Source organism: Bufo gargarizans, chromosome 3 (genome assembly GCF_014858855.1).
Source record: "Bufo gargarizans isolate SCDJY-AF-19 chromosome 3, ASM1485885v1, whole genome shotgun sequence".
NCBI classification, from domain to species: Eukaryota; Metazoa; Chordata; class Amphibia; order Anura; family Bufonidae; genus Bufo; species Bufo gargarizans.
The window spans coordinates 532,608,841-532,633,813 of record NC_058082.1 but is presented as its reverse complement, the minus strand read 5'-3'; the positions used below and the strand labels follow the sequence as shown (position 1 = coordinate 532,633,813).

The following is a 24,973-nucleotide window of genomic DNA, read 5'->3' as shown; positions in this document are numbered from 1 at the left end:
TAGTAAATGGGCGTAGCCTCGGCCAGTATCAGGACGTGGGCGTGTGACCAGACGGACAGACTAGAAGGGGGCCCTTTGAAACAGCGGCGCTTGTGGGCAGGGCCAGGCGGTGGGCGCGCCTTGTGTTGAAACCACAAGGAAGTGGGCGGGTCGTTGGTGGCTGTATGCCGCTGTTTGGGCGCGGCTTGTGAAAGAGTGACAAGCCATGGGCGGGTCACTGTGGAATGGGATGCGCGTTGTGGGCGGCCTCCCTGAAAGTGATAGACTGTGGGGAGGGCCAATCAGAATAGCCTCTGCCAGAAATGGGTGGGATCATGAGGCGGATTGACTGCTCCGAGCCACAGCGACACGCCCCGCCGCTCCAAAAAATGGGCGGTGTAAGGCGGACAGGCCCCGCCTCCTCTGGACTCTTTCCTTGTGTGAATAAGCTGCAGTTTGAATCTGCAGGGAAGGGGAGGAGTCAGCGGCAATGTGGTGAAACGGACACAGAAAGTGGCACAACCTCTCACTACTACTCCTGCCCGCAGTACAAAGACGCGTCTGTCTGCACGGAGCCAAGAGACCACGGGCACACGGGCTGCCAACTCAGGGCACGGACGGGCAGCCAGCCCCGGGGACTGGGCGATTGGTCAGCGGGCAGAGGCCGGGCTGTTCCCGGCTACAGGTCAGATGGCAGGATGAGCAGGGACGTGGGAAGTGCCATTGTCTGCAGTGCCAGGCTCCAGACACAATGAGGGCTGACAGACGGATGACTGCTGGCAGTGCCACCTGCCCGTACCCGGGGCTTTCCCCGTCTTCTCAGTGAGCCTGCTGCCCTCAGCTCAACTTGCGTTTCCCGTCCGCCTCTCAGATTACCGCAAGGTGTGCACAGTCCAGAGGTCCTGTCATCAGATGCTGCCCGGCCCCCCATAGAAGAAGCTGATCGCACAGTCCTTGTATATCGCTGACACATCGCACCGATGGAGGCGGCCGCGGCCGGGGCGGCGAAAGCCAGAAGTGCCAGCAAAGGGAGCGGAGATGGGGGGGTCGCCAGCCCGAGCCCCGGGTGCCTGGCACTGACTGGATGTGGGCACAGCTCCCCTCCCTGCCCGGAGGGCCAGCAGCAGTACAAGTTGGATGACTTTGACACTGTGGCTACTGTGGGTGAGTTGTCAAGATGTGTCCTGGTGAGGTGGAGTTGTCGGGGGTCTCCTCGGGTATCTGTTATGTAGGAAGGTGGCATCTAGGACCATTCTCACTGCAGCGGAGATGGGGACCATAGAAGTCAGTGGAACTGACCGGTGCTGAGAGAAGTGGCGTATAAGTCACATTGCGTGCGCCGGACAGGGCTGATGTGTAGCTGTCATGCCCAAGCATTTCTGAAATTCTGGAGTTTTTGGGGTTGGGGTTGCGGCACACGTGCGAGCTCCGCTGCGACCCCATTCATTTCTGTGCTAGTACCGCTACACCGCTATTCTTGGGCACGACAGGTGTTGCTCAACCAACATCGCCGGGTAGCCGAAGCCTAAGGCTAGGTCTGCGCGACAATTTTTATGATGGTAGTCTATGGTGTCGCACTGCGGCATACTGCGACAAAAATATCCATCTCAAATTGATTTTTTGCGACTGTCGCAACATTTCGCATGTCGCAGTGCGACACCATAGACTACCATTATAAAAACGTCATGCGACAAATGTTGTAGACCTAGCCTAAGACTTGGCATTTTGTCGCGGTTTCCAAAGGGTGAAATCTGCACAAAGAATCGACCTGCTGTGGACTTGTGACTATATAATAATATCTGCAAAGTGTCCGTGAGACGTGTCGCCGTCCACCTTGCTGCTGCCTTGTCCATTCCATTTTTAATGATTTTTTTTTGTGGCCCGTATGCGGAACCAATTATTTCAATGGGGCCGCAAAGAAACCCCAGAATTGACTCCGTTGGCGTTCCGTATCCGTATGTCCGCAATTCCATTCCGCCAAAGATGGAACATGTCCTATGTTTTGCGGATAAGGACAGGCATTGTTACAATGGATCTGCAAAAAATATGGATGTAACACGGATGTCATCCGTTCTTTTTGCTGACCCGAAACGGTCGTGTGCATGAGCCCTTATGCTGAGGTTTTTCTTCATTAAAAAAATGTGCCTAATCTGCGACGTGTGCAGATGGCCTTAGGTGTGCTGCACATTGTTAACATTATGTGCGTTTTTTCCGTGCAGATTTTGGTGTGGTGAAACCGCAGTGTAAGGGTCCAGTCACACACCCGCAAAACACGGACACCTGCAATGTGCGATCCGCACATCGCCAACACTATAATAGAAGATGCCTAATCTTGTCCGCAATTGCGGATAAGAATAGGACATGTCCTATTTTTTTCCAGAACGGAATTGCGGACCCGGAAATTTGGATCCGGACAGCACATAGTGTTGTAATGGAATTGCGGAGGTGTGAATGGACCCTAATACAGCACCAGCAAAGTGATGGGGTGCAGAAACGGACCTGTGTGTGGATTTTGGTATCTGCAGCAGGACAATTGCCACTTTTTTTTTTTTTGTGCTGATTTCACCCTTTTCAATGGAATGGTGCGATCTGCGGAAAATCTGCACCAAAAACCGTACAAAAAACACACAAAAAAGGGATAAATGTGGTAGTTCGGATTTATGTGCGTTTTCTTTTAGTGCAGATAAATCTTGCATGCATATTAAACCCATCCGCTGACCATCTCATGTGTATAGGGGCCTCCCAGCGCTCCCCCAGTGGCAGATTTCGGGGGAAAGAAGAGTCGGCCATGTTGGTTTTCAACATACCTGATTCAAGAAGTCACCCGACAGAGGTGTCTGGCAGCGACTTCCTCTCCCATTCCCAACACATGCATGCTCGGCTGAGGCCAGTGTGCGCGGGAGAGACATGCCGCCAACCGCTCTCTCAGGTGTGTGGCCGGCTTTACACTGCTGTGCGGGGCATAAAAATTCCCATCTCCCGATCCACGCGCTGGACCATCGACTCCTGTGTAAGGAGCTATAAAAAAACTGTCATTTTTCAAATAAAATTTAGAGGGGTTGTCCAAGTATTTAATAATTATGTCCTCAATATCTGGTTGGTGGAGGTCCAACTTCCAGAACTCCAGCTGCGCCATACTGTCTCTCCCTAGGCCAGTGACATTACGTGCATCGGTCAGGTGGGGCTGAGCTGCAATACTGAGTACAGCCACTATCCAATGGACGGCGCTCACCACAATGCCGCAGCCAATCGGCAGGGGTGGTGAGAGTTGGGCCCGACCAGTCACATACTGATGACCTATCCTGAGGATACATCCTCAATATTAACCCCTTACATCCGCCCCACAACTGCTCCACCGCCGTGTGCCCCATCCTTGTAGTATACCTGTATGGCCTCATGCACACGACCGTTGTGTGTTTTGCGGTCTGCAAAACACGGATGGCATCCGTGTGAGTTCCGGAATTTGCGGAACGGCACGGACAGCCATTAATATAACTGCCTATTCTTCTCCGCAAAGCTCGGACAAGAGTAGGACACGGAACGGAGCAACGGATGCGGACACCACACAGAGTGCTGTCTGCATCTTTTGCGTCCCTATTGAAGTGAATGGGTCCGCATCCGAGCCACCAAAACTGCGGCTCGGACCAAAACAACGGCCGTGTGCATGAGGCCTATTTCCGATATTATCAGATCTGTCTGTGGACAAAGATTCACATACAAGTTCTGCAATTCTTCCGGCATGTTAGAAAGAACAAAGACGCGGTGCAGGAGAAGACGTCTTCTTAGAGTGAAGATCTCTTCATGGGATAGAGGCAAATACTCCTCACTGCGGAAGGTCTGGTTACTGGTTTCTCCTGGTTACTGCAGTGCTGCTCCCATTAATTCGGGCTAGGAGTTGGACCCCTGCCGATCCGGTATTGGTGATCTACGATGGGTCATGAACAGATAGTCCTGGAAAATATGGCATTTTAGACCAAGATCAGAGAACTCTGTTCAGTCTTGCCGGTCTAGAAGTTCTCCTACTTGTTGAGGTCCACGTTCCTCACCTGGGTTGTAGTCCTCTAGTTGGCACTGGGTATTGAGCTCCGATCATTAGACCCTTGGCTGGACGTGAACTGTGATAGCTGGAAATACACTCGAGCAGTTGGCACTTCCCTTCAGCCTCTTCTGGTAGCAGGTGATGCAGAGTGATTTAAGGTCACCACTCTCCAGATCTGTAAAAGATTCAGTAGATTCACGGAGCACTTCCTATTCAGCTCACCATGTGAACAGAGCCTTGGTGCTGGTTGTGTGGCGGGCGATGGGCACTGCTGGTTGGACGCCCATGATGGGAGAAGTTGGAAAGCTGACACAGAAGCTTTTGATTTCAGTAATGTCCCTTCGCTTAAATTGGGGTGTTTTCCAGGAACAGAAAACTCTGCCAAAGGACTTTCCCCGCCTTGTAGGACCTATATGGAAATTGCGTTAGTGAAGTCAGACCTCAAACCACCATTCATCTCCCTGCATGTCCTTTGGTCTCCATGTCCCCAGTGTTTTTTGTGGGATCGTTTTCCCTGTCACACATTTAGTTTTGTCATCGGGAAAGATGCTTCTTCTTAGCAATAGCTTCTGGGCTGCGCTCTTTGTGTGCTACATCTGTTCTGATTATTTAAGGTTATCCTCTACCCACACGAGAATGGGGGCCCTGTGGAGCCCCCCTGAAATAGACGGATTGGAAGGTGAGAACTGCACGCCACAGCTCCATTCATTTCTATGAAAGCACAGTAGATAGCCAGGTGCTGTACTCTGCTATCTCCTGCGCTCCTATAGAAGTGAATGGAGCAGTGGCGCACTTTTCCGATCAGCCGCTCACTTCTCAGGGGCTCCACATGTTACAGGGCCCCCGTTCTCGTGATTGGTGGGGGTCCCAGCTGTAGGACCTCCACCAGTCTGATAGTTATCCCCTATCCACAACAGCAACTTGTTATAACCAGGATACCCCTTTTAGTATTATCGATACAGGTCTGTTGCAGGGCACGAACCCCAACTCCCTCACCACAGCCCCGGCCATTCAGGACTTTGCATATATCTTTTTAAGGACTTGATGCATCCGCTCTGTTGGCCGGTAGTGATTCCTCTCCACCTTTCCCCTCACATGCACCTATGGTTGCCACCTTTCCCAACAAAAAATACCGGCCAAGTTAAGCCACACCCAGATGGGTTGTAGTTGTGGGGGCGTGGCTTAACACAGGGTGTTAAGTTGCTATCATACTGTGGCTCCCAGTAATATTAATACTCCCCTCAGAATTAATACTGTCCTCATTAGTGCACCCTAGAATTAGTGCCGCACAGAATTAATAACGCCCTCATTAGTGCACCCTAGAATTAATAATGCCCCCATTAGTGCCCCCAGTAATATTAAAGCCCCCCTTTAGTGCCCCCTGGAAGAGTAATGCCCCCAATAATGACCCCAAGAAGAATAGTGCCCCCCAGTTAGAATAATGCCACCCATCAGTGCCCCCAGTTAGAATAATGCCCCCATTAGTGCCCCCAGTCTGCTTCTGCAAAAAAATAACACCTCCTCCATTTGCTTGTGCTGTGGTGAATGCCCCCTGCTGACTGGAAGCTCAGGACAGGACCTGCTCTCCAGCGTGATGACGTCTCACAGGTCCTGTCCTGCACATCCAGTCAGCAGCGCAAGCAAATGGAGGAGGTGAGTGTTTGTTTTTTAATTTTTAATTAACACAGGAGGGTTGGAAAAAGGCAGCCCTAATGAGCGTTCCACAATGGATGCGCTCATTAGTAGCAGTCCACACTGGAAAATACTGGCAATTAACATTGCCGATAGAAAAAATTTACCGGCCTCGGCGTTGCCACTAAATTACCGGCCTTGTGAGATGGGGTGGCAACCCTACATGCACCCTAGGTTCAGTTAAGCGCACACCACATCTCTGGTGGCGGCTTATCTCCTCTAACAATAAAGCATCGGTCATGTTGAAATTCAACAGCCCGATTCTTCTCTCCCCCGACATCTGACAGACATCCAAATATCTAATACACATTGGATCATCAGTCCTGGTAAAATCAGTGAGGGAGACTTCTCAAACTGGAGTAAAGGAAAACTGGCTTAGTTGCCCATAGCAACCAATCAGATTCCATCTTTCATTTTCCAAAGGAGCTCTGAAAAATGAAAAGTGGAATCTGATTGGTGGCTGTGGGCAGCTATTCCAGTTTCCCAGTGGGTTTAGCCGACCATAATGTGTATGGGCACCTTTAGTACTGTAGGTTTTATGCAATTTGCTCCAGTGCCCGGCCAGATCTGCCAAGTTTCAGTCTCAGTCAGATAGATCCAGATTGATAGCTGAATATAGGCCGACCTTTGCATTGGTTATTGCCTGGATCCCGTGTGTGGGTTGGGGGGATTTACAGTATAAATTGGGGACCTTTGACTGTAAGTAGATAGAACATGTTTGAAGGCCTTTTAGAGTTTTGTTGCATCCAAATGCAATTGTGTGGCATGAAAGGACATAAAAGCCTGATATATGACCGAAGTAACTATTCAGGTCACAGAAGCTACTGGAGTGTGACCTGGATGTCCTTTTTAGTTTGGTCCTGGTAGCATTGCTGTCACGGATCAGCGGTTGTGAAACCATTGTGCCAGTAACTGGTTTGACGTTGGGCCAAACCCTGAGGCCTCTTTCGCGCGAGCGTGACGGATTGGCTCCGGAAGCATTCAGTCAAACTCGCACCATTTTGCAAGCAAGTTCAGTCAGTTTTGTCTACGATTGCGTCCAGTTTTTTCTGCGCGGGTGCAATGCGTTTTGATGCGTTTTTCACGCATGTGATAAAAAAAAAAAAAACTGAAGGTTTACAAACAACATCTCTTAGCAACCGTCAGTGAAAAACGCATCGCGTCCGCACTTGCCTGCAGATGCAATATGTTATTCACTGAAGCCCTATTTACCTCTATGGGGCCAGGGCTACAGAATATAGAACAAGCTGCGTTTTTCACGCAACGCAGAAGTGATGTGTGAAAAAAACCGCTCATGTACACAGACACATTGAAATTAATGGGTCAGGGTTCAGTGCGGGTGCTATGCGTTAACGTCACGCATCGCACCCGCTCGGAAAACTCGCTCGTTATTCTTTCACTTCCCCAGTAGTCACCCTTTAAAGCCTCATTCACACATCAGTGTTTCACGTACGTGTTCTCCGCAGACAGCACAAGTCCCCATTCAGTTGAATGTGTGTATTCATACATCAGTGTTTTAGCACGGTCCGTGGGTCCCGTGTTTTCAGCACGGATGCATGTCCTATCTTCCGTGTTCCCGGATCATTCACACCCATTATAGTCTATGGGTCCATGAAAGCCACCGATGCCGTCCGTGTTTCAAGGATCATTAAAAAGAGATGCTTTAAAAATGATTTTTCAGCTGTTCAGTGTCAGTGAAACACGGACAGCAAAAAACGGACACACGGACCCAACACGGATACTTCACAAACAGCTTCACGGATGCATCACTGACCACCTGCTCACAGATTTGAACACGGACATGTGAATGAGGCTTTACTCATGAACAGGGATATTGACTGCTTCCTCCTGGAGGGTCCTGGTGTACTTGGCAGCTGACCCCCTGGAATCATGAACTCTGGAGCCAGCGCCAGGAGACTCAGGAGCTGAAAAAGGCACCAAAACCGCAGACACAGTCTGAACAGGCACCAGGACTAGAATGCAGGTCTCCGGGGATCTAGATGGCACACAAAAACAGGCAGGCCGGGAGCAGAGCTGAAACACTGGACGACTAAAACACAGACTGGGCCAAAGGAGTAGGGAACGCAGACTGAATACGGCAGGAACACAGGCAGGATCAGGTCAGACATGATGGCGGACGCAGATCAGACATACAGACTGAATACGGCAGGAACACAGGCAGGATCAGGTCAGACATGATGGCGGACGCAGATCAGACATACAGACTGAATACGGCAGGAACACAGGCAGGATCAGGTCAGACATGATGGCGGACGCAGATCAGACATACAGACTGAATACGGCAGGAACACAGGCAGGATCAGGTCAGACATGATGGCGGACGCAGATCAGACATACAGACTGGATACGACAGGAACACAGGCAGGATCAGGTCAGACATGATGGCGGACGCAGATCAGACATGATGGCGGACGCAGATCAGAAATACAGACTGAATACGACAGGAACACAGGCAGGATCAGGTCAGACATGAGGGCGGACGCAGATCAGACATACAGACTGAATACGACAGGAACACGGGCAGGATCAGGCCAGACATGGCGGACGCAGATCAGACATACAGACTGAATACGGCAGGAACACAGGCAGGATCAGGTCAGACATGATGGCGGACGCAGATCAGACATACAGACTGAATACGGCAGGAACACAGGCAGGATCAGGTCAGAAATGATGGCGGACGCAGATCAGACATGATGGCGGACGCAGATCAGACATACAGACTGAATACGACAGGAACACAGGCAGGATCAGGTCAGAAATGATGGCGGACGCAGATCAGACATACAGACTGGATACGACAGGAACACAGGCAGGATCAGGTCAGACATGATGGCGGACGCAGATCAGACATACAGACTGGATACGACAGGAACACAGGCAGGATCAGGTCAGACATGATGGCGGACGCAGATCAGACATGATGGCGGACGCAGATCAGAAATACAGACTGAATACGACAGGAACACAGGCAGGATCAGGTCAGACATGAGGGCGGACGCAGATCAGACATACAGACTGAATACGACAGGAACACGGGCAGGATCAGGCCAGACATGGCGGACGCAGATCAGACATACAGACTGAATACGGCAGGAACACAGGCAGGATCAGGTCAGACATGATGGCGGACGCAGATCAGACATACAGACTGAATACGGCAGGAACACAGGCAGGATCAGGTATGACATGATGGCGGAGCAGATCAGACATACAGACTGAATACGGCAGGAACACAGGCAGGATCAGGTCAGAAATGATGGCGGACGCAGATCAGACATACAGACTGGATACGACAGGAACACAGGCAGGATCAGGTCAGACATGATGGCGGACGCAGATCAGACATGATGGCGGACGCAGATCAGAAATACAGACTGAATACGACAGGAACACAGGCAGGATCAGGTCAGACATGAGGGCGGACGCAGATCAGACATACAGACTGAATACGACAGGAACACGGGCAGGATCAGGCCAGACATGGCGGACGCAGATCAGACATACAGACTGGCAAGGACTGGAGCGGCAGAACAACAGAAGCACATACTGATACTGTTGGCAGCACACGGTGCAGATTTAATGTGCACCAAAACCAAACACAAAAAACACATTTTTTGGGTGGCTTTTATGCGGTTTTTGGTGCAGATTTCACCCTTCCATTGAAAAGGGTGAAATCAGCACAAAAAGCAGCACTATATATAAACGCAGGTATGTTGTTGCAAAAACCGCATGTGTTTTTTCGGTGCATTGTTTTGCCACACCAAAAATGCAGCACTGCCAAAACGTTTAGCAGCGCCCGAAGTAACGCACATATAAGCGGTTGTCTTATGCACATAGTTAGTCCACACCTGAGTTTTTATACTTTTCTCGCATTGCGGCACTTGTCAGTGATTGGTCATTGTAGGTTCACCTCTGCGGTGGATTCCGGTGTTCTGTTCCTAGGCTGGAAAAGAATAGAAGAATCTGGCAATCTGGCCGCAGAGATGCGCGTAGCTACGTATAATAAAAGGCAGAAAACAAGTGAGCTCTTTATACTCGCCGTTACCCACTGCACTGTACATAATAATTTTCTCTTTAGGGACTTTCCAGGAGAACAGAACATTGCAGGCCACCCAGAGGTTGTACTGGATAATACTATTGACTATATGTCTTTATTCACACTAGTGATACAGTCTAAGGGCTCATGCACACGACCGTGTGCCCCCCCCCGTGGGCGTATTGCTACCTGCATACAGCGGGTCCGCAATACACGGACACCGGCCGTGTGCATTCCACATCACGGATCGCGGACCTATTCACTTAAATGGGTCCACAATCATGGACATGCGGAACGGAGGCACGTATCGGAACCCCACAGAAGCACTACCGAGTGCTTTAGTGGTGTTTCTGGCCGTGCCTCCGCACAGCAAAAAAGTAGCGCATGCACTACTTTTTCGCTGTGCAGACCGTCGGATGCGTGAAGGGGTCCACGATCCGCATGCGTCTGCCCCACGGTCTGTGCCCGTGCATTGTGGACTGCAATTTGCAGTCCGCAGCGTGGGCGTGGGCCACTTACGTTTGTGGGCATGAGCCCTAATACAAGCATAGTGCAGCCTGCAGTGCGAAGATGACCCACTATATGTAAACGGGATTCTGTCAGCATTTTGAAAGCTGATTTTATCAAAGCTGTCATTACACCATGAAAGACGTAATCCTCCACAATAGGAAGCTTGGGCTCGACCCGCAAATGGTTAAAAAAAAAAAAATATGGCTCTTACACTCACCTTGCCAGTCCACTGACTATGTCGCTCCAACAACGCCCGGTCCCCAATGCGCTCCCCTTCCTGTTCATTTGGTCAGCCTAAAAGATTGTTCAGGAGAGAGCAGTCAGCCAGTCCGATAGACTTGCTTGTGAAAAGCATTCTGCTATGGACTGGAACACATGCAGGTTTGGAAGCCAAAGGGTTAATAGAAATCTGTTACATTATTTTGTTCTTATTATCGGCTTTTAAACAAAATTTTTAAATGGTCGCAAATTTTTCAATCAACTTTGCAGAGATCAGTGGTGCAGGCAAATATAAGAAACTTTGTAATACATCTTATCATAAAAAAATGCTTCTTTCTCCACCCCACCCCCCCCCATCATCCTAAACTAATATGTTGTGCTACATCAGTTTTGAGAGACCAAAACAGATTGCCAGCTCCCCAAAGAATCAGATTACATACTGCCCATTAATGTCTGTGGAGAGGTGACAAGGAATGAGCTGCTAGAGGATGAAAAAGGCATTGTTCATGTCTATTTTCTGTTCAGGGCCTCCACAGATTCTGTAAAAAAACAGGGACAAAATCTCTTGAACTTTTTTTCTTCTGCTAAACGAACGGAATCCCAAGTGAAAACCGAACAGACAGTATTGTAGTCAGTGAGGTCCATTTGGTTCAGTTATGTGCTGATCTGGCACTTGATGTGAACAAGTCCTGAGATATATTACAAAGTTTCTTATATTCACCTGTACTATTAATTTTATACAAGGTTGAAAGGCTTGTGACCATTTAAAGGGAACCTGTCACCCTGAAAATACTGTCCAATCTACAGGCAGCATGTAATAGAGCAGGAGGAGCTGAGCAGAATTATATGTATAGTTTTGTGAGAAAAAGTTCAGCTTGTGTTTTATGCATTTAACTCACAGCATCTTTCTTTGTTTAGGAGTCATGTGGGTGGTCCTATCGGTGATTGACAGTTCTATCTCTATGAGATAGGACCACCCACATGACTCCTGAGCATAGAAAGTTACGGGATTTTACTTTAAAGGGGTTGTCCGGGTTCAGAGCTGAACCCCATTTTCACCTAGACAGCCCCCCTGACAGGAGCATTGGAGCAGTTCATGCTCCGATACTCTCCTTTGCCCTGCGCTGAATCGCGCAGGGCAAAGGAATTTTTTTGAGTTCCGGTGATGAACCGGGCTCTCCATGGGGCTGCCAGGCGGAGGCTTCTGCCCAGCAGTGAGCCCGGTGACGTCACCGAACACACTGCTGGGCGGAAGCCTCCACCTGGCAATGTGTTATTTCAAATAAAAGAGCCGTTGCCCTGCGCAATCCAGCAATCAAATGCTTCGATGCTAACATCAGGGGGGCTGCCTGGTGAAATTATGGATATGTCCGGGTTCAGCTCTGAACCTGGACAACACCTTTTAATTTTTGGCTTTATAAGATGCACCTGATGATAAGACGCACCCCAGGTTTTAAGAGGAAAATAAGAATAAAATATTTTTCATCAGGCCTCTTATCAGATCCTCAGATCAGACCCCCATATCAGGACATCACATCGGACCCCATATCAGACCTCAGATCAGCCTTCAGTGTCAGACCCCCAAATCAGAGTTCCTTGCTAGAACACCATCAGACCTCAGATCAGATTAAAATAAAAAACTCCTACTATGCCATGGTTCCTCTCCACGGCTGGTGGTCTCTGCAGAAGTCACACTACCCTGTCTTTTCCGGCCTGCGCTGCACTGACGGTCAGGACAGTGCAGTGCTGTCCCAGGAAGGGTGCGTACCAGAACCGCTAGCAGCTCTTCACTCCCTGCGCCCGGCACCTAATGAAAAATACAGTAAATACATGAAATATGAAATCCAAGTTATATAAAGCTTTTTTTTCAGGCAGCAATTTATCAATCTGCTCAGCTCCTCCCAATCGGTAACACGCTGCCTGCGGATTGGACTGCATTGTCAGGGTTACAGGTTCCCTTTAATCTATTTGTCATTTGTCGATTCAAAAGGTCTCCGGTATTTTAATATTGTTGACCTATCCTCAAGATAGGCCATCGGTATCAGTTGGGCAGGGGTCAGACACCCTGTATCCCGCCAGGTCAGCTGTTATGGAGCAGCTTCAGCGCTGGAAGTTGGGACTACACAGCGCTGTCTGTAGTGGACGGGCCTGCTTACTGCTATACTGCTGCCATTTACCTCAGTGGGACCAGCTCCATGGAGCTCTGGAGCTACTGCAGACCACAGATGATTGGGTGGGGAGCAGGGTGTCATGGGCATAGGCCATCAGTAGTACCGGAAAAGCTCCTTTAAATTTGGCGCACCTAGAAATTGCATCCCAACACATCCATTCATAGATGTCAATAGAAAGCAAGCTGGGATTTTTTATTTTTTGGAGTATTGCCTTGGCCAGCCCTGCTAGATGCTTAGGATGTTTGCACCAATGTATTTGCATTTGTTACGTTAGTTTTCATAATATTATGCTCATGTGGAACAATCCAATTTAGGCTACGTTCACACTAGCGTTTTTTTTTGAGGATCCGTCATGGATCTGCAAAAACGCTTCCGTTACCATAATACGACTGCATGTATCCATCATGAACGGATCCCGTTGTATTATGTCTTCTACAGCCAAGACGGATCCGTCATGAACACCATTGAAAGTCAATGGGGAACAGATCCGTTTTCTATTGTGTCAGACAAAACGGATCCTTCCCCATTGACTTACGTTGTGTGCCAGGACGGATCCCTCTTGCTTCGACACCTTCATTTAACTGATGATCTATCCTCTGGATAGATCATCAGCTTCTGATCGGCGGGGGTCCGACACCCGGGACCCCCGCCGATCAGCTGTTTGAGAAGGCAGCGGCGCTCCAGCAGCGCCACGGCCTTCTCACTGTTTACCGCCGGGCCGCCCGCCCACTGACGTCACGACTTGTATCAACAAGAGTGGGCGCGGCTAAGCTCCATTCAAGTGAACAGAGCTTAGCCGCGCCCTCTCTAGTTGATACAAGTCGTGACGTCAGTGGGCGGGCGGCCCGGCGGTAAACAGTGAGAAGGCCGCGGCGCTGCTGGAGCGCCGCTGCCTTCTCAAACAGCTGATCGCCGATCAGAAGCTGATGATCTATCCAGAGGATGAAAGTGCAGAACCCCTTTAAACATGACTTTATTTTTTTCTTCAATCTTTCATAATTGGTAGGTAGGTTGGTGTAGGTTGTATGTTGTGTATAGCAAGAGCAAAACACATGATGGACCATGGGCTTTGAATAAAGCATGTGACTGAAGATTTAGCAAGGAGGCGATAAGCCTTTGGTTGGAAACCACATGCCTCAGATTACACCGACGGAATCTATACCCATGGAAAAAATGGTCTCAATTGTCTCGACTCCCGACTGTAGGTTATCTTATTAAGACTAAGTCCTTGTATAGTATTGCAGTCTCTGGAAGTTGGTTACATGCATGTTCTGGGGCGTGCAGATGAAGCAGGAGCGAAACCCGGATCAGGCAGCATTTTATTGTATATGTGATGTTGAAAGAGAAAAACTTTGTAAGGGCTCATGCACACGACCGTATGCCCTCTGTGAGCGGGGCCATATGTCCCGGAGCGGCTTACATCATGCGCACGGGAGCGCACAGCATCATAGGTTACTATGCTAATAACGTATATTAACCATAGGTTACTATGATGCTGTGCGCTCCCGTGCGCACAATGTAAGCCGCTCCGGGACATATGGCCCCGCTCACGGAGCGCATACGGATGTGTGTATGAATATAAAGTATTCTGAATGCTTTTATCTACGGGTCTGCTCTATGTTGTTTCCCTTTTAAAGGCGTACACGATAACGTAAGCTTCCATACTGTGGAGGAACAATGGATATGCTTGCTGCTGGTCGGTTCAGAGATTGAGAAGGTGGTGAGAAAGAGAAAAGGAAAGTAGCCCCCTGAAAATCAGTGGTTTTTGTGCAATCTTGTACCGAAGCATAAACGGCATAAGTGATGGTATAGTACTGTATCGGAGGTCAGGCCTAGACAACTCTGTTCTAGCTTTAGGAGCCAGCCAACAACTACATGGTCTAAAATAAGGCCCCCCTAGTAGTACCATCCCCTGCAGACCCGGTTACTGTGTCCCATAGTCAGTAGCTACAGCATCCATATTGTGCCCCACAGTGTACCCAAAGTGGTTTTACTGTCTCTATAGCGAGTTTACTTTAAAAGGGGACTACAGGAAATTTCTGTCTTATAGTAAGAATAAGATTTGTGGATAAAATGGTTTACTACCACTACCAAGGGGACCTGTCACCAGGAAAATACAGTGCAGTCTGCAGGCACCATGTTGTAGAGCAGGAGGAGCTGAGCAGATTCATATATAGTTTTATGGGGAAAGATTCAGCGTATTAGTCAAATATTTATTTAAAGGCTATAGACTCGTTTGGGGGGCGTTTTATTTTATTTTATTATTATTGCATTCTACTCCTTTTGGGATAAAATACTGGTAGATTTTTATTGGCCTTTATTAAAATTGTGCAGAAGTTGTACTACAGGGGTTAATTGAGAGTGTGTGCATGCAGACCTGCTCAATCTGTAGCTCTGTTCTTTGTACTCCTGACAGCTCCTAAACACTCGCTACAGCTCAGTTCTTGTCACGCTGATAAGAATATATCTTAAATAAGTGCTTCAGGAGATCACAGAAAAGGGATTCACATGAGCTGTCAGATGACAGGATTAATTGTAAACACAGATACACCAATTACGGTCTGCAAATTGAGCATCCGCAAAACACGGATATCGCACAGTGTGGGTTGTGCATTTTGTGGACCACACATGGTCTTCACTGTGATAGAAAAAGCCTATTCTTGTCCACAATTGCAGACAAGAATAGGACGTAATCTTTTTTGTGGGGCCGCAGAATGGAACTACGGATGTGGACAGCACACGGTGTGCTGTCTGCATCTTTTGCAGCCACATTGGAATAAATGGGTTTTTGCAGAACGGATGCGGACCCATTTATACAGCCGTGTAAAGGTAGCCTTATGCTGAGAAAGTGCCTGAAAATGTTAACAAAGTCCAATTGAAAAAATTATGCTTTTTTTTTGTTTTGTTTCCGAAGGCATCCCTAGCCTTTAAATCTCTGTTCATTCTGCTCCTAGGAGTCCTGTGGGCGGTCCCAACCAGTGATTTACAGCTGTTTGTATGTCACTGATGGGACCGCCCACAGGACTCCCAAGCTTAGAATGTGCAGAGATTTAAATGTATACATTACTGAATCTTTTCCCATAATACTATATGTCAATCTGCTCAGCTCCTCCTGCTCTAGAACATGCTGCCAACAGACTGGACTGGATTTGCAGATGTGCCAAAAATATTTGATCTGCAGGGTGTCCAGCTGACGCCCCAACCCCCGATCCTAAGAGTGGGTGATCCATGTACCCTATTTTTCAGAGGAGAACAGGCTGTGCATCACCAGAACTCTCATTATTATCTCTGAGAGCCACAGAAGCAGCTGAGGCCTTTCGCTTAAAAATTGTGTTACAAAGTTATAACGTCCTATCTCGCAAAGAAAAAGCCCAAAAATGCCTATGTAACATTAAAAAAAGGTTATGGCCCAAAAATGAAGATGTGGAGCTTAGAATGAGACGGTTAATAATGGCTTGATTCCATCTAGTAGATGAGTGCTTCTAAGCAGACAGGAGCGTCCTACAGCCCTCGGTGACCGGAAAAGTGCCAACATTTTCACATTACACTAATTATCTTTGCTGCGTGTATCACGAAGCAATATGTTTAAATATCTCCTGCCCTAAAATCTTGGCCTGCGAGTGACTCATGAGGACTGGATTTGGAGACCAGACGTGTAACAGATCTAGTATTTACACGGCAGATGCTGATCCTTCTCTTTCTGTGCCATGGACCAGAAGCCTGAACCCGGTGCAGCCCTGGATATTACAAACCAGGAATGCTAATGGATTGTCCCTGGCCGTACAATCCTGCCTTACTGCTCCGGCCTGTACCGTACTCAGTATTAGGATTTCTATCCTTCCACTGCCTGTAATAATATCCTCAGAATACCAGGATATTGGAGGAGATGGGTGGCTTGTAAGGCTACTTTCACACTTGCGTTCGGTGCGGATCCGTCTGGTATCTGCACAAACGGATCCGCACCTATAATGCAAACGCATTTTTTTTCTTTTTTTTTTGTGTTCATGATAGTGCAAACGGATCCATTTTGACTTTACATTGAAAGTCAATGGGGGACGGATCCGTTTGAAAATTGAGCCATACTGTGTCAACTTCAAACGGATCCGTGCCCATTGACTTCCATTGTAAGTCTGGACGGATCCGCTTGCCTCCGCACGGCCAGGCGGACACCCGAACGCTGCAAGCAGCATTCAGGTGTCAGCCTGCTGAGCGGAGCGGAGGCTGAACTCTGCCAGACTGATGCATTCTGAGCGGATCCGCGTCCACTCAGAACGCATTAGGGCTGGACGGATCCGTTCGGGGCCGCTTGTGAGAGCCTTCAAACGGAACTCACAAGCGGAGCCCCGAACGCAAGTGTGAAAGTAGCCTAAGGTTCCAGTTTCTCCCAGTAGCAATTGACTTAATTGAATGCCAGGGCCTTCTAAAGCCACCGTGGATAGGGCTCTTGGCCATCACTCAGGGGCAGTTACACAGGCCAGTGATCGGGAATGAAGATCTTTTCTTCAGTGACTCGTGGTCCGCTTTTTGGGGAACGGACATGCAGAGGTGGAAATCGCACACATGACCAGTGCTTTCCCCATCCATGTGTCCGTCCTGCAAAAAGATAGATGTCCTATAGTTGGATGCAAAATGCAGACCATGGAGCCATTGAAGTCGATGGGTCAGCAACACCGACGGCATCCATATTTTGCGGACCATATGGTCGTGTGCATCAGGCCTTATGTGGCATAAAATAATGCTGGTTTGTTCTTTGTTGGCATCACATCGCCCTGTATAAACCTGGATATGCTGCCTACAAATGGAAACAAAAGGGGGCAAATAATGTTATCATCAGTCGTTCGACCCTATACTAAAGATAATTGCCGCATGTAAATGCAAGTAATGAGTGCCAGTCGTTACTAGGCAGAATATCTAAAGGAGGGCTGTCTGGAACAGGAGACCCCACAGTAGCTCTGCTTACATTTCATGTGCCCTTTTAGGGTGTTTAGGCTTCATAGTTGGGATAATGGCCCCCTCTAACATAGAATGCTCTGCGCTAGGTTCACATGATCGTGAAATGCGGCAGCCTGTTCCGGCATAGTTACCTGCTGATGGCTGCATGCAGCGGTATTTGGCAGAAGCCTGACATTTGTGCCAGAAAGCCTCTGGATCCTGTCGGATCTCATCGTAGTCAGTGGTGACCCAGTGGTTCCTGGCTTTATCCGGCAGATGGTGGCGGTGATGTGATTCGCCTACGACACCGCTTTCTGTGCCTGGGTGGTACCTCATCTGCACTTGCACTGTTCAGCGTATGTGCAGAAGAGGATCTGTCCAGGGTCGGTACAGAAAGCGGAGAAGCCCCCAGCGCTCATGTACAGTGGACAGGTCATATATGTCCATAGTGGGGGAAAACCCTATACATATTACGAAGACTTGACCTTTTGATTACCTTCACTTCTGCTTTAAGGTTAGCCACGGTTACATGGTGCCTACTGCCTAGAGAGTTACCCGTCTTTACATATTAGTCCTCACGACTGGTTTTCTGTATGTTATAACCTTACGTGTCACCAGTCCAGTGCCTAAAGCGGTCTTGTCCTTGTCTTTCTTCCATTACCCCTGAGATCCCCTCAGGCCATGTTTACCACTGGACACTCGGAACTTGTAGAGACACATTTGTGGGAGCGGTTTCACTCATTTTAGTCACAATCTCTTTAATACGAGGGGTGGTCTGCCTCTCGAGGATAGTTGATAGTTGGAACCTCTTACTCTTAAATAATTGGGGCGGATTTACTAATCCTAAAGATGGCGTCAGCTTAGACCGGCTGTCTACGCCTGCACCAGATCGCTGTGACTCGGGCTGGATGATAAATGTAGCGCCTGGCTAGACATTTTCGCCTAACTCTGTATTGGTTGCTTTGAGACAGAATTTTACGCTATTATTGTGGCACAATTTTGACGGTGAATATCACATTTTAGACCACCCCCCGTTTCCGGCAAAGCCACACCCTTTCTGGTAAACCACACCACCTTATTGAGACCAATGCAGAGGATCTCTAGACGAGCCACATGGCACCCATCTGTGCCAAGCTTTGGAATGGTTTATGTCGAGGTGCACTGACATTAGTAAATGCGGCCCATTGTTTTGCTGTCATCAAAATGATTGGCAGTTTATGTAATACATGGGTAGACGTCCGTGGGCTTCTGGATCTGTGCCTTTGGGCTCCAAAAGATAGGACATGTCCTATCTTTCGCCACTTCCTGCTGATTGGGGTGGACCCATTGAAGTCAATATAGAGTGCACACGTTTTACAGAATTGCTGTTTGCGGTCCACAACGTGGGCACGGTGGCCCCGCGGTCATGTGAATGAGGCCTAAAGTATATGATGATGCTATTTTTGCACCCTATTTTTACTGGATGTTCATTGTGATTCTTCTGCGCCTTGAAATGGGATCAGACAAGTTTACATTTTCAATAGTTTATTAGGGATATTGCTTTCTTATTGTAGGTTTGTGCTGTTTAGCTGTTTTCTAGGCTTTCCGGTAGCTTCCACCTTTCTTACCACACACGAGGACAGCTGTCAGCCTCTCCATTTGGTGGCTTTACAAGATTTTCCAGTTTACTGAACCAGATCAGCCGGCGACTAAACATGTTTCCTAGTCTCTGCTGATTGTATATGGGAGGATAAGTTCTCCGTATTTCGTGCTTAACTCTTTGTATTATCAGTAATAGCAGTATAAAGCTGGCTATACACATAGGAGGATCATCTCCCTGCGCCAGTTTTCCAGCCTAAAAAAGTCACCACAATGATTGCGACTGTTTAGATGTCACTTATAGCAGATTTTGGTTGCAAATATCGATTTTATGCCGCCCTCACCATTTTCCTAAAAATGGGGTGTGTGGAGGACAGAGGGGTCATGGCTTAGTATGATGAACTTCACTTGAGCACATTTTTGGGTCCAATAGAAGCTCCGAGCAGCCACCTATTTCTTTCAGGTGCACGGACTACCGGAGCATGTGCCTAATTTGGGATGAGACCTGCTTTTCATCATAAATTAGTCGCATCCTCCGGCAGAGTGTTTGATAAATCTCCCACTTGGCTGTTGTCAGTGGGATCGGTCGACAGTCTGATGTGCATGCGGGTGGCCCGGCTGACCCCTGATATTTGCCATAGAAGAAGACAAGGGGGTTCAGCCTGCTCAACCCTAAACAAGAGGGGCTAACAGAGGCTTGTCCTAAACCTGTTGCAATAAACGGGTGTGTTTTTGGTGGATATCGCGATAAGTTATGGCAAAATATATGGCCAGTACAAAGAGGACATGTCCCCTTTCCTTACATATGCAAAAAACAAAGTTAGGGTACTTTCACACTAGCGTTTTTGTTTTCCGGTATTGAGTTTCGTCACAGGAGCTCAATACCGGAAAAAAACGGATCAGTTTTATCCTAATGCATTCTGAATAGAGAGCATTCCGCTTAGGATGCATCAGTTCAGTCCCTCTTACGTTTTTTGACGGAGAAAATACTGCAGCATGCTGAAGACCCTTGCCGGAATGCCGTATCTGACATTAATTTACATTGAAGTGTATTAGTGCCGTGTCCGGCATTAAGTGTCTGGCAAAACGGATCCGGCTTTCCGGTCTGCCTATGTGCAGACCTTTAAAAATGCAAAATACCGGAATCCGTTTTTCCGGATGACATCGGAGAGACGGATCTGGTATGTCAGTGCATTTGTCAGACGGTTCCCATTAGTTTGCGTCCGGATTGCAGGATCCGGCAGGCAGTTCCGGCGACAGAACTGCCTGCCGGAATCCTCTGCAGCACCTCCAAACAATATGAAATACTCTACGGGTCCACGTCACCACGGCTGACACACCTCTCCTGACATGTCTGCTTTAGTAAGTACTTGTATTCCCTGTAACATATACGTTTCATATACTCTGTGTTGCATTCCTCACTTATTGAGTGATGAGTGTTACGAGTTGGGGGCGTGTCCCTCCACAGTCCGACACTGGCACCACTGTTTGAATAGTGTCAGAATGTGCAGGGACACCCCCCAACTGGTAAGACATTGAGGGGGATTTGCTCAGAAACTTCTAGTAAGAATAATAGAGGAATGGCACAATATAAGGTCATGGGAATAGATGTTCCAGAATGGTCATTTAATGAGGACCTGTCACCTCTCCTTAACATCTTCATGCATTCCCCATGTAATAACCGTTCTGGAGCCTCTATTCTTATGGCTCCATGTTGTGCCTTTCCTTTATTATTTCTTCTATAAGTTATAGGTATAGAAAGTCAGAAATGCAGCGCTCACCTGCGTATCGTATCAGAGGCACGGATGTGGCTAGGACGAGGCCGACATAAACTGTGCATCAAGCTTCTGGTAAAACAATATCCTTTATTTGATGCGGTAAAATCCATACAGTGCAAGACAAGTGTCTGCATCAAATAAAGGATATCGTTCTACCAGAAGCTGGATCCTCTTACTTTTTGCACTACTAGAAGTGATGAATGAATTGCTAGCAGTCTGCAGTAAGGGTACAGAAGGGCGGTAACTAGTATGGGGGTGTGTCCCTGCACAGTCTGAAAATGGCAGCACTGATTGGATAGAGTGAGACTGTGCGCATAACCCCCCTCTGTACCCTTACTGCAGACTGCTAGCAATTCATTCATAACTTCTAGTAGAAATAATAAAGGAACGGCATAACATGGAGCCATAAGAATAGATGCTCCAGAACTGTTATTACATGGGGATGCATGTAGCTATTAAAACGGGCAACTCAGGAGAGGTGACAGGTCCTCTTTAAAAGGGTCTTGCAGTTTGTTTAAACTGATGATCTATCCTCTGAATAGATCATCAGCATCTGATTGTAGGAGGTCCGACACTGATCAGCTGTTTGAGAAGGCAGTGGCGCTCCAGCAGCGCCGCGACCTTCTCGCTGTTTACCGCAGGCCCAGTGACGTCACGACTAGTATCAACTGGCTTTGGCGCGACTAAGCTCTGTTCACTTGAATGGAGCTTAGTCCCGCCCGCGCTAGTTGATACAAGTCGTGACGTCACTGGGCCTGCGGTAAACAGTGAGAAGGCCGCTGCGCTGCCTTCTCAAACAGCTGATCGGCGGGGGTCCCGGGTGTCGGACCGCCGACGATCAGATGCTGATCTATCCAGAGGATAGATCATCAGTTTCAACAAACTGCAGAACCCCTTTAGGCCCCATATGATCTATACCAGTGTATTACTGTACTGTGCCGGCAGCAGGGAGCGCACGGCGTCATAGCAACCAGTGACGCCGTGCGCTCCTGCTCTCAGGAGGGATCCAGGCCGCGGTTCCACGGCCCGCACACGGCTGTGAAACACGGCCGTGTGCATGGGGCCTTAAAGGGAACCTGTCATCAACTTTATGCTGACAGAAATGCTGATTTCAGCGCTTTGTCACTCATGAGGTAAAAGTAACTGGTTGCTGAGAACCAGCATCATAATCATTGTAGCACAGGCCTTGAAAAGAGTCACATCTACCTGAGAAGAGTCATGGTTATTCACAATCTCCTGCTCTCCCTGTCCATCTGCTGATGATTGGCCGTTCTCTCCTAGGTAGAAGACTGTCAGTCATCAGCAGGTGGGCAGGAGAGCAGGAATTCATGAATAACCAGGACTCTTCTCAGGTGGCCGTGACTCTTCTCCAGGCCTAGTCTGCAACGATTGTGATGTTGGTTCTCGGCAACCACTTGCTTTTAACTTATAAATGACAGACCGCGGAAATCATCTCACCTGTCTCTACTTTATGCTGCCGTTAGTATGGGCAGAATTAAGTTGATGACAGTTTCCCTTTAAGGTAGAATATAATTATTTACTAAAACGGGAGTGGTGTCAGTTCCTCTTTAAAGGGATTTCTTCACCTAGTTAACCATTTTCTATATGCCCTTATTAGGGCCATAATGTGAGGGTCCTTTGCTCGGGAGCCCCCCACTGTTAGCCAGAATGGACCTTGTGTAGATCCAACCGGATGAAGGGAGTTTTACAGGCAGTGCTCCCTGGGAAAAGATTATGCAAATTAGCACTCTTCCAGAAGAAAGAAAAAGCTATTTTTTTTTTTTTTTTTTTTTTGTAGCTACCCTTAAAGGGGTTGTGTCACTTCAGTAACTAGCATTTATTCTGTAGAGAAAGTGAATACAAGCCACTTACTAATGTATTGTGATTGTCCATATTGCCTCCTTTGCTGGCTAGATTCATTTTTCCATCGCATTATACATTGCCCGTTTACAAGGTTATGACCAGCCTACAATCCAACACCAGTGGCGGTGCTTGCACACTGTAGGAAAAAGCACCAGCCTATGTGAGTTTCCATAGTCCTTGCCACCAGAGAGGCCGCCACTTTTTCCTATAGTGTGCAAGCACGACCACCACTGATGGATTGCAGGGTGGTCTGTAACCATGGAAACAAGCAGTTTATAATGTGATGAAAAAAAAATGAATCCAGCCAGCAAAGGAGGCAATATGGACAATCACAATACATTAGTAAGTGCCTTGTATTAACTTTCTCTACATAACCTACCGATATGCCCCCATTGTCTAAGATGGGATAACCCCTTTAAGTCAATTGTGGACCCATGGAAGCGTCTAGAAACATGACGAGGAATTGTAACCTAACCGGAATGCCAGACGGAAGCATGGTTGCAGAGGTATTTCTCCTGTCCCTCAGTCATCCTCCACGGACAATGTTGTGATGTACGATGTGAAGAACCATGGCTTTGATGTTGCAATCCACCGGCATCTGTAGACGTGATTCATGAAGGAAGTTTCCTTGTGATGAAAGCGGATGATACAAGAGGCCGAGCAGCTGCAACACTTCCTCACTCTTTGTTTTCGAGTGCCAGCTCTTGTACTTGTAAACAGGTTTGCCGTGTTTCCAGAAGAAAATACACCGGTATCGCTCTGGTATCTCGCCTTAGGAAACCATTAACTTAATTAGAACCTTGGTGGTTGTATGTGCAACATGAGTTGCGTTTCCTCCCAGACTTGTACCAAGAAAAGTGACATTGCTCTGCACTTAGACGACACCTATTCTTCTTTGTGTGAATGTTACGGTCAATGTCACTAGTGCGTTGGAGAGGACACTTCCGACTACAGAGATCATTTATGGGTTGTCCATGGTACTGTTCTAAGTGCCAACACAAAAGGCAGTGGTCGGGGACCATATTGTTTATTTCTCATCATTGCGTGTTCATGTTTCCTATATAGGGGATGAAGGATCGTTGCTGCGATCGTTCGCCCCTATACCGGTTCTTTTATGTTGCTGCCCACGAATGATGATTTCATGTGCTGCGTAAACGATCGGATCTCCCGTCAGACAAGGGTTTTCTCATTTGTCAGGTGATCGGTGGAGCGTTGACACCGGCCGTTTATCAAGTTGCAGGGGTTAAAAGGAGCGAAGGACCTGTCTGCCTGAAAAAACAGCCCTGAATTTCACCGCGATCTGCTGTGGGTTGTTGCTGTGTGAATCTGGAGCCTTTACAGTACCAGCAAAGTGGATGAAATTTTAACAATTCTGCAGCGTCATTTGACCTCCAGCCTGGATTTTAAATCCGCAGCGTGTGAAATTATACTGCAAATTTCCACTATCTTTAGATTGGATTTGGGAAGAAAATCCCTTTGTGAATCCTTCACACATCACACGTTTCGATGAGCCCGGAGGCATTTATAAAGAGGCGATCCCCCATACCGTGCGGATAACGGTTATGTGAACTCATCCAGTATTTATGAGACGGTACATTACCAGTGTCTTCTATCAGCAGTACCACTCTGACAAGTGGTGGACTGAGGGCAGACGGGAAGAGTTAATTACGGTAAATGTCTGTGCTGGCTTTCTAGTGTGTACTCGTAGGAATATATTGTGTGCGCCTACATTTCCTGGTATATATGGCACTACCTATATGCTGGATGGAGGGTATTGCATGCCCATGAGGTCCAGTATCTACTGTGTTAAGGGAATCTGTCACCCTGATTTTGGACTATTATCTACAGTAATATGTGAGTAGTCCTGCAGATAAAGAATCTACTGCCCGTTCACCTGCTGTCAGCTCTCAGAGCTGCACTGAAATACATGGTCTGTCCTCTGCATTATGTTAGAACAGCACAGCAGTGTGGACTGTGTATTTCAGTGGGGGAACGGGGGGCAGCAGGAACATAAAAAATAGTGATCTGGGCTCCCTATCTTTAAGACTACTCATGTATTATTATACATAATGGTCCAAAATCAGGGCGACCAATTTCCTTTAAAGGGGTTGTCTCGCTTCAGCAAATGGCATTTATCCTGTAGAGAAAGTTA

The 24,973-nt window shown here is 47.9% G+C and overlaps 1 protein-coding gene across 1 annotated transcript in view; it reads left to right on the top strand.

Moving 5' to 3' along the window:
* The first annotated feature begins 438 nt into the window (after window positions 1-438).
* Window positions 439-24,973, top strand: part of PRKX (protein kinase X-linked) — a 125,966-nt gene continuing 101,431 nt past the window's right edge. The window contains exon 1 of the mRNA XM_044284049.1: window positions 439-1,143. Coding sequence (XP_044139984.1) covers window positions 960-1,143 — 184 coding nt within the window. The 5' untranslated portion in view covers window positions 439-959. The remainder of the gene's footprint in view (window positions 1,144-24,973) is intronic.